Source organism: Cimex lectularius, unplaced genomic scaffold, assembly GCF_000648675.2.
Source record: "Cimex lectularius strain Harlan isolate CLEC.00 unplaced genomic scaffold, Clec_2.1 scaffold115, whole genome shotgun sequence".
Taxonomy (NCBI): Eukaryota; Metazoa; Arthropoda; class Insecta; order Hemiptera; family Cimicidae; genus Cimex; species Cimex lectularius.
The window spans coordinates 1,044,072-1,058,868 of record NW_019392707.1 but is presented as its reverse complement, the minus strand read 5'-3'; the positions used below and the strand labels follow the sequence as shown (position 1 = coordinate 1,058,868).

The following is a 14,797-nucleotide window of genomic DNA, read 5'->3' as shown; positions in this document are numbered from 1 at the left end:
GTTAAGGTGTAATTGTAATATATTAATTGGTCAAGCAGACAACGAAATTAGTGAAGTTAAGGTGTAAGTTAGTAACTTTGCTATTCAGGTATGTTACAATATTAAGGTGTAAGTTAGTAGCATTTCTATTCACGTAGGCAACAATGTTGAGGTGTTCGGAATAAGATGCTATTGGCTGCAACTATGCCTGGGTGTAAGTTGGATACATGCTATCAAACCCAACTAAAAATAATGTTTTATTCTATTACTTAAAATAAACTTTTGGCTAGAGTAGTGAAAAACATTGAATTCTGAATTGATTATTTATGTTTGATTTTAATGTTTTGAAAAGTTACTGAAGAATACTATGAATTTATTGTGAGTCAAACTTGTTTCTATTGAATAATTCTATTTTTCTTTATTCTTAAACAGTGGCGGTACAAAAGCACAAGGTAAGTTTACAAAGTACACTATCAACCTTTTATTTTTTAATTAATTTTTTTTAAATAACCAAAGTATGGATGGCATAAAAAATATTTCTGAACTCAGTTTAAACAATTTGCTTTACTTACTGTGAATATCTGTTCTAAAACTTGTTACAAACTGAACCACAGATTAGGGAATAAAGTCTGTACAAGAGAAAGATTAAAATATGGCTATTTTAAGAATTTATTAAGGTGAGTGAATGTTTAGAATTTCCACTAGGTGAAAGGGTATTAATCAAGATATTAGATCAAGATTCCTCCAGTCAAAGGACAATTTAAAACCTCACTTCTACAATTACTATTTAATTCATAATTAATGTATTAATTTTGTACATGTAATTTTTTAGTTTTTCATGCATTTGTTTTTTCTTATACACTTGTTTTACATTGGGGAAAACTATGAATATAGTTGAATGAATAATTCACCATTTAAAGTGTTATAATAATATTGTTTCTTTTATAATATTTTGGTTTTCTCATTTTACAATAGCAGGAAAGAAAGTTTAGACTGAATATCTTGTGATATCTGCAATATCTACTTTTGAAATTTGGTTTTGAGGATTTGCCTTATATCTGATCTTTTATATATAATTATAATGTATAATATAATATTTTATATATTATTATAATATGAAGGCTAATATCAAGATTAAAATCGATTAATTAATTACAATCTAGCTGATGATTAAAAAAAAAGTATGGCTATTTGGTGCAAATGTAACGCTGGACAACCATATTGGACAATCATATACGTGCAGTTGGAAGGGCTAAATCGAGAGCAAGACTTAACAATAACTGTTTTATTATTTAAATTTCCTCCTCAAAATGAGAACGGAATTGAGATTGTTTAATTAAGTATAAATTAAAAGGATAATGCCATTCAGAAATTACATGAAACTATCCCAAATAATTTTATGTTTTCTTGGTAGATTCATACAAATTTGGAATTAGTTTTGTTTGATAATTACGGAATATTTATTTCTCACTTTTATTGTGTAAATTGTTAAAGAAGAGAGGATTTTTCAGATTTGTTAATTAAAATTGTTTGTAAATTTGTTAACTTTGCTTGGGAGATTATCCGTGCTAATTTCATTTATGTAATTCAATTCATATTATGGACAAAGTGCTCTATTTCAATGTCAATTCCTTTTTTGAGGAAAGCCCAAAAGTATCCAGCAAGCAGAGAAAGGTTGTTCAATGTGTCCCACATAATTGAAGGGTGGAATTCTTTGGCTCCATAGAGAATAGGAGAGCATGTAGGAATGCCAATATGAGAAGTCGACTTCAGCATGGAAGTTTTCTAGTTCCCTGTTTCGATTCTTGGAGGAAACAGGGTTGTTTTAGTATTAATTGGCATGAATGCAAAGTAGAATATGCCGATGGTGGAATATTGAGTACCCGATTGACCCTCAATTAGGTTAGTTATATAATAGTGAAAAAGGGTGATAAGGAATATCAAGTACTCCACCGATTGAGATAGCTATAACAGTACCTGATAAACTGAGATAAAAACTCAACTGGTTCATAGATAATACAGACCTTTGGAAGAAAGGAAGCCCCAAGTATCAGGAAGGGGCTGTAATGTGGAACACAGAAGGATCGAAGGTGGTACAGATAGTAGGTGTTGCAATACACATTGGATTAATATAAACAATTTTTCCAAGCTGAGATTCATGCAATTACACCTCTGTGCACAGTAGTTAATAAAGAAAAATATGAAAGGTGCACAGATTTACATACCATTAGATAGCCAGGCAGCTAGAAAGGCACTAAATGTGTACGCTTCAGCTTCCAACTTGTCTGGGAGTGCCTAAATTGCCTAACGGCTCTAGGAAACCACAGCAATATCATTCTAAAGAGGGTTCCGGGACATAAAAGTATGAAAGGAAATGAACGGGCTGACGAACTGGCCATAAAAGACCTTCTCACACATAGGTCATGAACCACAACTATGTGCACCGGAGTGTGTGCTTAAGTTGGAAAAATGTCTTGAGAAAGAAACACTCAATCACAGACATAAGTGTCAGGTATGAGGCAACTAAGAGATTTATAAATTTCTCAAAATGAAAGTGAAGGAACTTCTCTCTGTCTCTCTCTTTTTCTCAGCAGGCAGGATTTGAGGAAAATTATAGGTCTCTATACTGGCCACTCTTATTTGTCACCTAAAGAAGATGGACAAAGCAGAGACAGAAACATGTCAGGAGGGACCAGAGACATCGGCACACTTTGTGAATGTGAAGCATTAGTCCGGTTACAGCTTGATACACTTTCACAATTCTCACACCAAAAGAGATGCGTCTGAGGCACCAAGGAAATTGCTTCAACTTATAGGAAAAAGTGCACTTTTTATGCTATGGCTATAATTTATAAGTGTTCCACAACAGATCTAGCTCTAATAGGTTGCAGTGTTGGAAAGGATTTTTAAGATCCTTCTCTGACCCTCCCAAACCTAACAAAACTTTATGGCTTTGTTGGTTCACAGTTTGGTATTCTTTCAACTGCCCTCTCTCCTGTAACTTCTCGATATTCCATCTTTTCTTTTTATGCGAGTTACTAATTTTTGATGTGCTAGCAAATAAGATACATTGTGCAAAAGACATTTTTAATTTATGCCACATGTTACCGTTGCCAAGTACCTCTTTCAAACGTGTTCTAAGGTATATTCAACCTATAATAAATTATATATGTATTTAGTAGTTATATTGGATCGTATTTATTATAGTAATAAAACATTAATTATTTTCCACTTTTACCAAGGTAGGTTGAACAAATAATTTAATATTTTGATTGGTTTGCTTGGAATTGTTGGATTTGTGTGCGGGGAGTTGAATAAAAACATTTTGCTTCGTTCCCATAGAAAAAATTAAGAAACCTATTCAACCAAGACGATGGTGCAGGCATCAGCAAGCTTTCTTGCGACTCCCCCCCCTCGCATGGTTGTCCACTGTTGGGCATAGAAAAAGGTTGCATGGTTCCTCACGGTTCACGCTATCACAATCATAGTTGCCTTCCACCACCATAAACGCAATCGAACCGTCTTCTCTATCGCAACCGACCGTCTGCGTGATTCTTACGGGCAAATTTCTGTTAATCAAGTCTCAAACTGTTATGTTTCGTTTTCGCCGGCGGGAGACGAAAAGCCCCCAGAGAGGGCTCGCGACGTTTACAACACGCCCTGGAAATCTATTCGCAAAACAATGTGAGTTATTTACAATTTCAAGATTCACCCGTGCCGTTCAACTTGAAAATTTGACAGTACTGTTTTATTAATTTAATTTTATGACACATGCTCGAATTTGGGTGGAAACAATGGGACGGTATGATGTTGACCCGGCAGAAAAATGCTAACTTTAGAAATAAAATTCCCTCGTAGTTGAACACCGGTCGTATCCCGAAGAAAAAACACGCTGACTACACTTATCCTGATTAATATTTAAATTGGCTCACTCAGATAAATTCAGGACTATCATGTTTTGACTTTCTACAAATACATGTACAAACACTTGCAAATTCAACACATTCTCTTGTTCTACATAAATTTTCGTGCTCAACATAACTATTCATTACACAGCTTCAAAACATTAAAAAACTTTCATAAATGAAAACTGTAACAACCGGTCAAATAAGGTAAACAAAAGTTGTGCTAACCTGGGCAAAATTTTATTTGTACAGTTAGTATTGTGACAATTTGCTCTCATTCATTGGGTCATTTTTGTTTTCTTCCTACACTTTCTCATTTTCTGATTACCCATGGGTTTGAGATTAGATAGACATGACGAGTAAAACTGTTTTGGGACTGTTATGTTGGACGATGGAAGAACCCAGTTGCTCTTCTTCAGATTTCAAAATATTATTGTAGACATACTTGTCGATCCTGCTTATGATTAGAACCAATGTCTAATCCATGCCATCTCCTTGAGTTTCATAACTTGTCATTTTTTTAATTATTTTATTTTTAGCCCATATGTATTACAAATTTGATCGCAGAACTTTTGTTTTTAACACGGTCACAGCATTAAGGCCGGTGCTTCACCCAGATGACACATACCTTGTAAAACCAGCCAATGTTGGCACTCAGTGTGCCTTAAGTGGGATTAAGGGGAAAGGAGGTCTTCAGGCCATCGTTGATTAAAGCAGGTTCTCGAGATGGTAATGTGTAGAGAGCGTTCGCGCCAGGATTAGGATGGATGGTTGTTGTATGAAACTTTTGGATCAGTTGTTTAATCTTTTTAAAGTATGTACGCATGTACAGTGATTAGGAACTATCTTTTTAAAAAGATTGAACCACACATTCACTCCATCATTTATCATTTCTATTGATCAGTTGGTTGTCAAAAGGAAAGTTGTTTTTTTTTTCCCTTTACGAGGGTTCACAACGGCAGAGGTTATATCAACCCTTGGGGTGCCGGTGTTTTTGAAAAAAAAGTCCATTTGTAAGTATGTTGGGTTCGAATGCAGGGGGCCGCTGGATTCGAACCCAGGATCTTTAAACTTACCGTGATGAGCTCCGTGTTAATGCCTAACCGTTGCGGCCACTGACGCCCCTACTAAGGTTGTTGTTAATAGTGAATTTGTCTGAGGACTTTTGATTGAAAGGATTGGATGTGCTAGATGTTGGATGGCTTGGCAGAACCCCACAGTTCCACTCTATCCAAAGTGGTCGCAGTAAAGTTTTGTATAAGGTTAGTTTACTTTGATGATCAAAGCAGATTCCTAGAAGTCTTTGTAGTTGTCAAAGTCTTCTATTTAGTTGTTGTCTTAACCTTGCGTGTGAATTCAGTCACGTCAGTTTGCTCTCTAGGTATAGTCCTAAGTATTTATTTTAATGAAAATCGGTTATTGATGACAATGGAGGGCAAGACTGTTTTTTCAATTCGAACACTGAGTACATTTTTCTTCAATCTGTCTTTCCTCCATCTTCTGCACCAGTCTTCAAAAAGCTCAAGGTGTTCTTGGATGTTGGAGGTTAGTTGATTTTGGATAGGATTTGAGTTAGAGGACAAAATTGTGGTAACATCCGTTAATGATGATGGTATTTGGGGTGTATAATATAGGAAAATATAATGAAGGTTGTAGGTTCAAATTAGTGAAAAGGAATGATTTTATGAGTATCTAGGATGGGTATTAAGCAATTTAAAGTCTTTTGAGGATCTTGGACATTGTAGGAAGAAGATTAATGGGTCTGTAAGAAGTTATATTTGGGAGGTTTGTGAGCTTTAGGAATGAGGAATGGACTTGCAAATATAATGAATGTAGGTTAGTTATTTTTCAATCATTTTGGTCTGTATATTGTTGCTGTTTTGGTTCGTGTTCTCTTTAACTAAATGTGACAGTAAACTTTATTGATAGCACTAGAGCTTAAGTTTTGTCATCCGGATTAGCTAACTCTAGATTCTTCCTGAGAATTATACGATCTTTAATATTGTGTGATTTCTTCTTGACATAGGCCATTTTTGATCATTTTGGTTTGTATATCCTCGCTGTTTTGGTTTGTCTTTTCACTATCTTTAGTGGCTTTCTATAGCCGAGACGGTTTAATAAATATTGACACATTCTTCATCCAATTATTATAATGTTTATTTTTTGTTATTATCATCAAACTGATGGTTGCATTTTGTTCATTCAATGTTTTTTCTGGCTTCCTAATTTCAAGAAATACGGCACTCTTTTCAGTGCTGTCTATTGTGAATCACACCTTCAATTCATTCTTGTGTGTGGCATTCGCCTATGTAAACAAAAAAAAAACTCATCATTAAAAACTTATCTGGAAGAAGTAAATATTATAATATGTAAGAATAACAGACAAACAATTATACAAATTTATACTTCAAAAACAAAAGTAAACAATTTCCTTGACTGTTCATTACTCAATTATTTATTTATTTTTAAGTTTGATGTATGATTCAAGGTTTAATGTAATTTTCAAATTTGTTTCAGAAAAAAAAATTCTATTTGACCTGACGGAATTGTTTTTTAAAAATGTCTGAAGAATTTGGCAGGCATATTTTGAGAAAATGCATTGCCCAAATTTGCCAAGTAATAGGATGGAATTCCATACACTCCACTCCTCTTGAGATTTTAACAGACCTCCTTCAGCAATACATACAAGGGATCGCCCGGCTTAGCAACAACTATGCCGCTTTGTGTAAGAAAATTGCAAATTCAATGTTTGCTTTAATACTTTATATATTTTTCCTGTCAATTTCAGACGGTCAAACTGAACCGAACTTGGATCACCTCGGGTTGGCATTCAGCGATATCAAGATATCAATAAATGATCTTCAAGAATACGTTAAATTTATAGATACAACATGTGTCGCTGAAATCCCCGTGTATCCCATACCCAGGGAATCACATCTTAACATGCTAAAACCTGGTAGTAGAGAGGTAGTCACTAGACCTGTTCATATCCATGAACACCTTCCACCGATGCACCCACAGCTTGAAGGTAAAATATAATTTATTAGTGTAACTGGTCTTATTGAACAAAAAAGAAGTTTTAATACAAAACTTGTAAAGCTTGTAAAAAGCAGGCATTTCTATTTGTTTTTTAANTAATAATAAACCATATAAACTAACTAAATATAATTTAAATTGAATATTTTACTATTGATGACTTACTACTGTTAGTTTGACTCAATTTAAATAAGAAGTTAGTTGATTTTGAAGATTTTTTTCTCCGTAATTTTATATTATATGTTTCAGATGCTAACATAGAGGATTATTCCAATTCCAATACAAAAGAATCACAACTTGCGAATGAAGCACAACCTATGGATTCAAGTTCTCCTCTTGCTAGTCCAAAAACTGGGGTGTTTAAACGACCAGGAGACCCACTTTCCTCTGACGGAAGTTCAAACAAAAGAAGGTAAATTAATTGGATCATTCTAAAGTACTATAACTTAAGTTTTTTAGGCAAAATCTTTCAATTCATTTTAATCTGACTATTTTTGTTCTTAGGTCGGTTTTGATGGATGATGAAATAAGGCCATTACGTGAAATCAGTAGTGTAATGATGACAACCTCAGGCTTCCTCTCACCTGCCCGAGAAGGCAAACTACCCGAAGCGAGAACGATTTCCATTCCGATAGAACATGAAAATGAAAAACCGGCCAGCATTCCAGAATCTCACCCACCATCCTCATCACCCCAAAAAGTCACTAGCGTATCGCCTCCCGAAGCAAAGGTTGAAAAGAAGAAGAAACATAAATCATGTGATAGCAGTAAAAAGATAGACAAGGAAAATAAAAGTAAAGAGGAGAATTTGCCTTATTCCCCTCCAAAAGAAGATGAATCCAAAATTAAAAAGGTATCTACTAGTGTGAAAGAAATGAAGGCTTTGAAAGCAGGAGCTGTTAAAGTTCAAAGTTCGACTTCTAGTAAGAATGATAAAAAGAAAATCAAACAGCAGTCGTCACCAAGCCTTCAGTCTACACCGGTAAGTTCTCGTACCAACAAAGCTAAAAGTCCAAAAAGGGAAAAGCAGTCATTTTCACCTACTTTCAAAGATTTAATAGATACGGATAGCAATACATTTGATGAAAAGTTGCCATCTGAGCCAGACAAGCAAAAGCTCAATATATTTAAAAAGATATCTAAAGTCAAAGAAGAGCATGATGAGAATAAAACTGATATAGACAGTATGCATGAGTTCAGAAGAATAGCACTAGATAAAACCATTGAAGCTGTTACTCAAAAAAGTAGAAAAGCTGAACCCAAAACTGTTGATACCAATGCCACATTAGACGCTGAACCCAATAAAAAAGGACTACTTTCATCGTCATCATTTCTAAATAACAGCGTTGAAGTCACTGTGTCTAACGTCACAGCACCTCGGACACCTGATATACCTAAAACATCAGAACACAAAAAGAAGAAGAAAGACAAACATAAAGAGACGCAGGATAGAGAAAAATACGTGAGCAGTCCAAAGTCAACACACTTCTATGATGATTTACCCAATAAAGTGAAAACACCGGATGTCGATATGAATGTCGAATCGATGTTGATGCCGTACCATTTCTACAATTTTCCACCAGGGCCAGGGTTAATCCCGTATAATCCCCTTATACCGCAAATGCCGATGCAAATGTATCCTAAAAACCCCATGTCCCCATTTGCGAATACACTGACAAAAGATATTCCTCATCTTCCACCATCACTTACAATAACTCCTGTTAATCCCCCAGCGCCTACAGTTTCCTCAACTAACACGCTGTCCTCCAATACACCTTCGCCAACAGCCAAGGTAAATTCAGCACCGTTGACTAGTATACAAACTCCCTTTTCGGTTGAAAATAACAAAACACTCACCCCTTCTGCACCATCAAGCAGTTCATCAAAAGTGGCGTTATCAACTTCTCCTTCACCACAGAAACAGGTAAATACATTATTTTGAAACATTGAAACACAAAATTAAAAGATCTGTTGTAACTTCCTTTATAGTACATACCATAAAAACAGCATAAATTATCCAATCAAATATTTATTTGTACAAATATATGATATGTCAAATTCATTATTCAAGGCTTATATTTGTGTCAAAATTTTATTACATAGAAATTCTTAGTTTAAAAATATATGTATATACAGGGAGAGATGATGAGCCTTACTTTTAGAAATTATTTATTTGAAATTTTTAAATAAATTTATTCAAACTTACAGAAGAAATCACATGGAAAAGAAAAAAAACTGAAAAACAAATTGAAAAAGAAGAAGAATAAAAAGGAAAAAAATAAATCCAAAGATAAGAGTGAACGGAAAAAGTCAAAGCTTGAAAAGAAGGATAAAAACAAAGAAAAGAGTAAACAGAAAAAAGAAAAGAAGGAGAAAAAGGAAAAGAAGAAAGAGAAGAAAGACAAAAAGGAGAAAAAGAAAGATAAAGAGGTAAATAACTAATCATAAGACGTTTAGCTTGATTTTTTTCATCAAACCTGTTTCTTGTTATTTTTGAAAATTTTGCATTATAACTTAATGGAATTTAATCACTTTAAAGACAAAACAAATTCACTATATTAATTTTCATTAATTTGTAGAATTAAATTAATCAAAACCAAATTATTATCTACCAAATATAGGCTAAGTTAAATAATATGTAAACTTTATACATTCAATTTATTTTTATTTATTTTATATTAATTTGACATTAAAGTTTTTTTTATTTCAGCAAAAGGAAAATAAAGGTGACGGTGCTGCTCCATTACCAAAAATTACAGTTAAACTTGTAGGCTCGTCTGCGTCTGCTCAAACACCTCCACCAGAAACTTCTCACAGAAAAATGTAAGCAAATTAAAATTGCTAACTGCTGATGCTCAAATTTTGAGGTGATTTTTTTTATTAAAGAAGAGGTTTAAAAAGGGTTTATGTCCTTTCTATCCTGTATTACGATTTCTCGTTCAAACATACTCGCACAAAGACACTTCTTATGAACAAACATTGTTCTTGCTTTTTATTAATATTATTGAAAAATAAAATAAAAAGCCAATTATACATAATTTTTCATGGTTCAAACTGCTTATTACAAGTACCTTGTTAAGACATTAAAACCAATAACAATTTTTTTTTTTTTTAGTTTTATCAAACCTGTTGTTAAAAAGGATGAACCGAATAATCCTCTTGTAATGAATACTCCAGAAAACTCAGTTGTGAAGCAAAAGCCAAATAAATCAAGTAAGTATCAAGAAACATTTCTATTAAATGTTAACTTTTATGCTCATTTTGTATTTATTTATTTACTACAATTAATTAAGGTTTTCAATTGACATAAAAAAGTTAATGGCACGAGCAGAATTCAAACCCACGATCTTCGGCTTGATACGCCGCTGCTCTACCACTTGAGCTATCGTGACCTCGATCCACTCGGACATCAACTTCCCATCTCAACCCCACCTTTTGAGTTTTCCCTCCTTTTTGCCATTTTTCAATTTATTTGTTGCCGAGAATCAAATTGATTACACGACATTTAAAAAATATTCCGCTCATGCCATTGACTTTTTTATCTCAACTGAAAACCTTAATTAATTTAATATATTGTCAAGCGGACCACGAAACTAGTGAATTGAATTATTTATTTATTTTTTTTGATAGGTAGACCTTTCTATATACATCTACAAAAGAGATGTTATTAAAAACAAAACATATTTATAAACTATTCCATTATATATACATATCTTTAGTACATTCTTTGTGGCTGTCGTTCTAGAACAATGCACTAAATCCTTCCCCATATACAGATATAGTTCCCGAACTACACATCTATTATAGAAAATGAGCAACAAAGCAAATTCTAGCAAACAAAGCTTGTTGTAGGGTGTTGGAGTTTAGTTTTACAGACCTTGGCAAAGTTACTACAAAGACCGTTTTTTGATTTGAAGTTTGGGAATTTTTTTTTACGATTTTTTAAAAAATAAAAAAATTCTCAGGAGAGTCTGTAGAAATCAGTGCCCTAACGAATGTGTTAAGTGGCGGATCGGCACAGTTCTCATGTATCGGATTTACTGTAGACCCTCTCGTTGTGCTTTGCACGGAAGTGTTTGGGTCTCTTGTCACAATTTGTGGAGGAAACAGGGTTGTTTTATTGTATATAGTATTGATAGTAAGTAGTGATAACCTGGCATTTGTTGAGAGTAAAAAATTTATTAGCATGAATGTGTAGTGTGAGAAGGGTGATATCAGAATATTGAATACCCCATCGACCCTCAATTAGGTTAGTTATATGTGTGGAAAGTGATGGAGGAATATCAAGTACACCACCCTAACTGAGTGAATGGCATGTAGATACAAAACTAAATATTTTGTTCATAAATACTAGGAAAATAATTATACCTTAATGATTAATTTGTGTTTTTATTTATTAATTAATAAAAAATTTAATTAAAATAATATATTACTAAGTTAATGTATTATTTTATTTCAATTACTATTAATTAATTAAATCATACAAATTAATCACTAATTTATAATTATTTTCTTCCAGTATTTATTAATGTTATATTTAATTGTGTTACAATTCCCGCTTTTCATTGAAAATTGAGCGACATTAAAAACCAGCTTCTCATTGGAATTCTCCTGTTGGCGGAGGATCGGCAGGTTCACTTTTACAATTCATGTCGAGAGAAATGGTTGTAAATTTCTTCAACCTGTTCATGAGCTATAAGCTTGAAATCTGGATCGTTGTATACAACTAACCGTGAGTAGGAACTATCTTTTTATAAAGATTGAACAACATACTACACCATTTTTCATTTCTAACATTTTTTAAGCCTCAGGGTTTGTGGTGAGAGGAATTAATTGTCAAGTCTCATTCATTAATGTTCAAGTTTTTTTAGAGCTCATTTCTGTGCACTAAAATGTATTTGATAATTGATAGGGTTGTGATTTGATTAGAGATGGTGCTGAGTTTGGTTTACTATTTCATCGGGCAGTTATGAACAGCTTGTTTATTATGATCCAGAAGATTTCTGAGTTTGACAATTCCCACATCAGTGGAATCTCAGGCTGTGTTGCAAAAGGAGACGACTGCACACTTTCCACCCAATGTTAGATACAGATTGTGGCCTTAAATTCAAGGTCCATGTATCTTATCATTCATGGGACTCTCTCACTTGATGGGTGAATCTTCTTTGGGATGGGAGTCATCAATCTTGGGGCATTTCAACTAATTTACACTATTCATATAAATGTAAATTAGAAAGTACAATAAAACTAAAATCATTATTATATTTCTTATGGCCTTATGATCTTGCATATTAGATCATAAGATGTGTAATGAGTATTTTTTGGGAGGAAGAGGTGCATGAAAAAGAGGCCAGTGGTGAGGTTGGGTATGAAATCCTCGACCGCACAGGTTAACCACTCGGCTACTGCAGTCCCCATATAAATATATTTAAAAATTAACTATAATATTTAAATGTGTGATTTATTCATTTTTAGAACACTCAGGTATTGTAAGTCATGCTGAAGATGAGGTCACAAATACGCCTTCTAGTCATAACACTCCTCAGCCATCATTTCAACCACTTGCACCCGATCCAAAACCGGTTAGAATTATTTCAATACTTCTATTAATTTTAATTACGTAAAAAGTAATAAATTGGTAATAAAAATTACACGTACTATAGGACAACGTTGATGTTTACAAGGTTTGGATCTGCCCTGCTTGCCGGGGTCCTGATGATGGGAGCCCAATGATTGCATGTGATTCTTGTGACATGTGGTTCCACTGGTGAGTAAATGAGACATATCATACACTTATGCATTCTTAACCACCATTTTTTATAGGACTTGTGTCGGAATTCAGGAAGCTCCAGAAAGCGATTGGTATTGTCAAAAATGTTTGATCAAGAATGATGAATTAATAGAAAAAAAGAAGAAGCATAAAAAAAAGAAGAGTCAACTAAATAGTTAATATATTTATATAGTTGTACAAAATAATTGTATATATATATATACTTTTTTATGGTTGCAATTTATTACTGTTATGACTGGAAAGCAGAAGGTAATTTTATTTTTGTAATGGATGTAGAGAAATGTTCTTTTTTACATTGTCTTATACTTAAAGTAGTCTCTTATTTATTTTAAAAATTTCTATAAGATAAAAGATTACTGAATGATAGTTAACATTATAGCACAATTTAACAAATTATTATGTGGATATTTTAATTAATTGCATTTTGCAGTGATAAGTACAATTATGGTTTTCATTTAGCTTCCTAATTACACTTAACATCTTCAAAATATCAACCATGAAAAAGTCCTTCTCTTGATCATTGTTGATTTTATTTAATTTTTATAAATATTTGGTAATTTTTATTTTTATTGTATAAACAAAACAGTCATTGATGTATATTTGCAAATGCATAATATACTTTTGAAGAACAATTTAAAAAAATCAATTAGATTGTTTCACATACAATTAAAAATTATATGTGTGAATTTTATTACAATTGATTATTTTCTATTTCATATTAAAAATTAACTGTATAAAGACCTGAGGTTTTAAGTGTAATAATCATTAAAATAAATAATAAAATTGGGAAGAAATAAAAGGCAGGTTTTGCAGTTAGCTCCAGTATTTTTTGAACCTAGTTAGTATAAAGTGCTAACATAAACACATTGTAAATAAATTTAGAACCTAATTGCCAAATGTAATATTTAATGCCTTAATTGAGCATGTCGATAAAATTTGTGAATATTTTACTTTCATCTATTTGTAAATAAAAGTATTTTCTACAAAACATATTTGCAAACATTGATATTTAAACCTTACTGTTTTATTTTCGCTCTTTTATGGACTCCAAAAGAATGCTTCAAATAGAATGGGGTATCAATAAGGCCTTTGATTGTGTTTGTTATAATGGGCTTATTTACAAATTAATCCCTAACAACACAACACCTATGTATTTAAAAAAAATAGTCATCTCTTATCTTCTGGACTGACGCTTTAGAGTCCATTATGGGGGAGCCATTTCTGAAGAAATTAAGGTAGTTTGGTGCAAATATTGTTATGTAGTTAACTAAGAGAAAATAAATAAGCTGGTGTTCCATCATGTACAGATTGGACACGATAAAAAGATTTTTTGAAAAATGCACCATAAACTTTAAGAAGGCTTGTGCCAATAGCCCTAGTAGTTTGATTTCTGGTATTGGAACCCTTGTTCCTAAAAAGAGATTACATAAATCCCTATGGTAGATGTAATGTGTGCTCTCTCTCCTGTCAAGTTAAGCTAGTACCAATCAAAGACTGATAGCCAGTGTATTCAGAACTTCCTTCTGTTTTTTTCCCAGATGTTTTGTCCCCTCATAAAATAGTTAGTCATGAAGTTATTTATTATTATTTATTTACCTCCTGTTTATGTGAGCAAATTTCATTTTTCAAACTGTGATCACAAATTTTTTTAAATTGTTACAAATATTATACAAATATTGTCATGTAGTTATCTAAGAGAAAATAAATATATACCTAGCATGTAAAGAAAGGTTGTTCAATGTGGCCCATTCAATTGAAAGGTGGAATTCCCCGGCTCCAAATAGAGAGCGTGTAGAAATGTCAGATATGTGAATTGTGCTTCAGCATGGCAGTGGTGCCCTGTTCTGATTTTTGATAGAAACGGAGTTGTTTTATTTGATATAGTAATGATAGTTCTGTGTCCCGAGCATATGTTGAGAATGAATGTATTTATTGGTGTGGTTCGATTACACTCAAAAACGTCTCAACTGTATATATTCGTTAAAAATTTCCAACAATTGATTTCCTCTTGGGCTCTATGGTGTATGAACCTGAAGTTTTATCATTTGATCATTTATGTCTTCCTATCCTGACTGTTTTGGTCTGT

The 14,797-nt window shown here is 33.0% G+C and overlaps 1 protein-coding gene across 1 annotated transcript; it reads left to right on the top strand.

The window, feature by feature from the left end:
• The first annotated feature begins 3,234 nt into the window (after nt 1-3,234).
• LOC106666853 (transcription initiation factor TFIID subunit 3) lies at nt 3,235-13,701 on the top strand. Its single transcript, XM_024226287.1, has 11 exons — nt 3,235-3,663; nt 6,402-6,609; nt 6,673-6,912; nt 7,170-7,332; nt 7,425-8,844; nt 9,129-9,350; nt 9,631-9,743; nt 10,036-10,133; nt 12,396-12,502; nt 12,584-12,687; nt 12,744-13,701. Exons 2-11 carry the CDS (start codon nt 6,444-6,446, stop codon nt 12,868-12,870), a joined length of 2,760 nt encoding a protein of 919 aa, XP_024082055.1. The 5' UTR covers nt 3,235-3,663; nt 6,402-6,443; the 3' UTR covers nt 12,871-13,701.
• The last annotated feature ends 1,096 nt before the right edge of the window (nt 13,702-14,797 follow it).

Coding starts and splice junctions, on each gene's coding strand:
- LOC106666853 (XM_024226287.1), top strand. CDS start 6,444: ATGTCTGAAGAATTTGGCAGGCATATTTTGAGAAAATGCATTGCCCAA. Junction 9,351..9,630: donor AGAAAAAGAAAGATAAAGAG/GTAAATAACTAA, acceptor TTTTTATTTCAG/CAAAAGGAAAATAAAGGTGA. Junction 9,744..10,035: donor GAAACTTCTCACAGAAAAAT/GTAAGCAAATTA, acceptor TTTTTTTTTTAG/TTTTATCAAACCTGTTGTTA.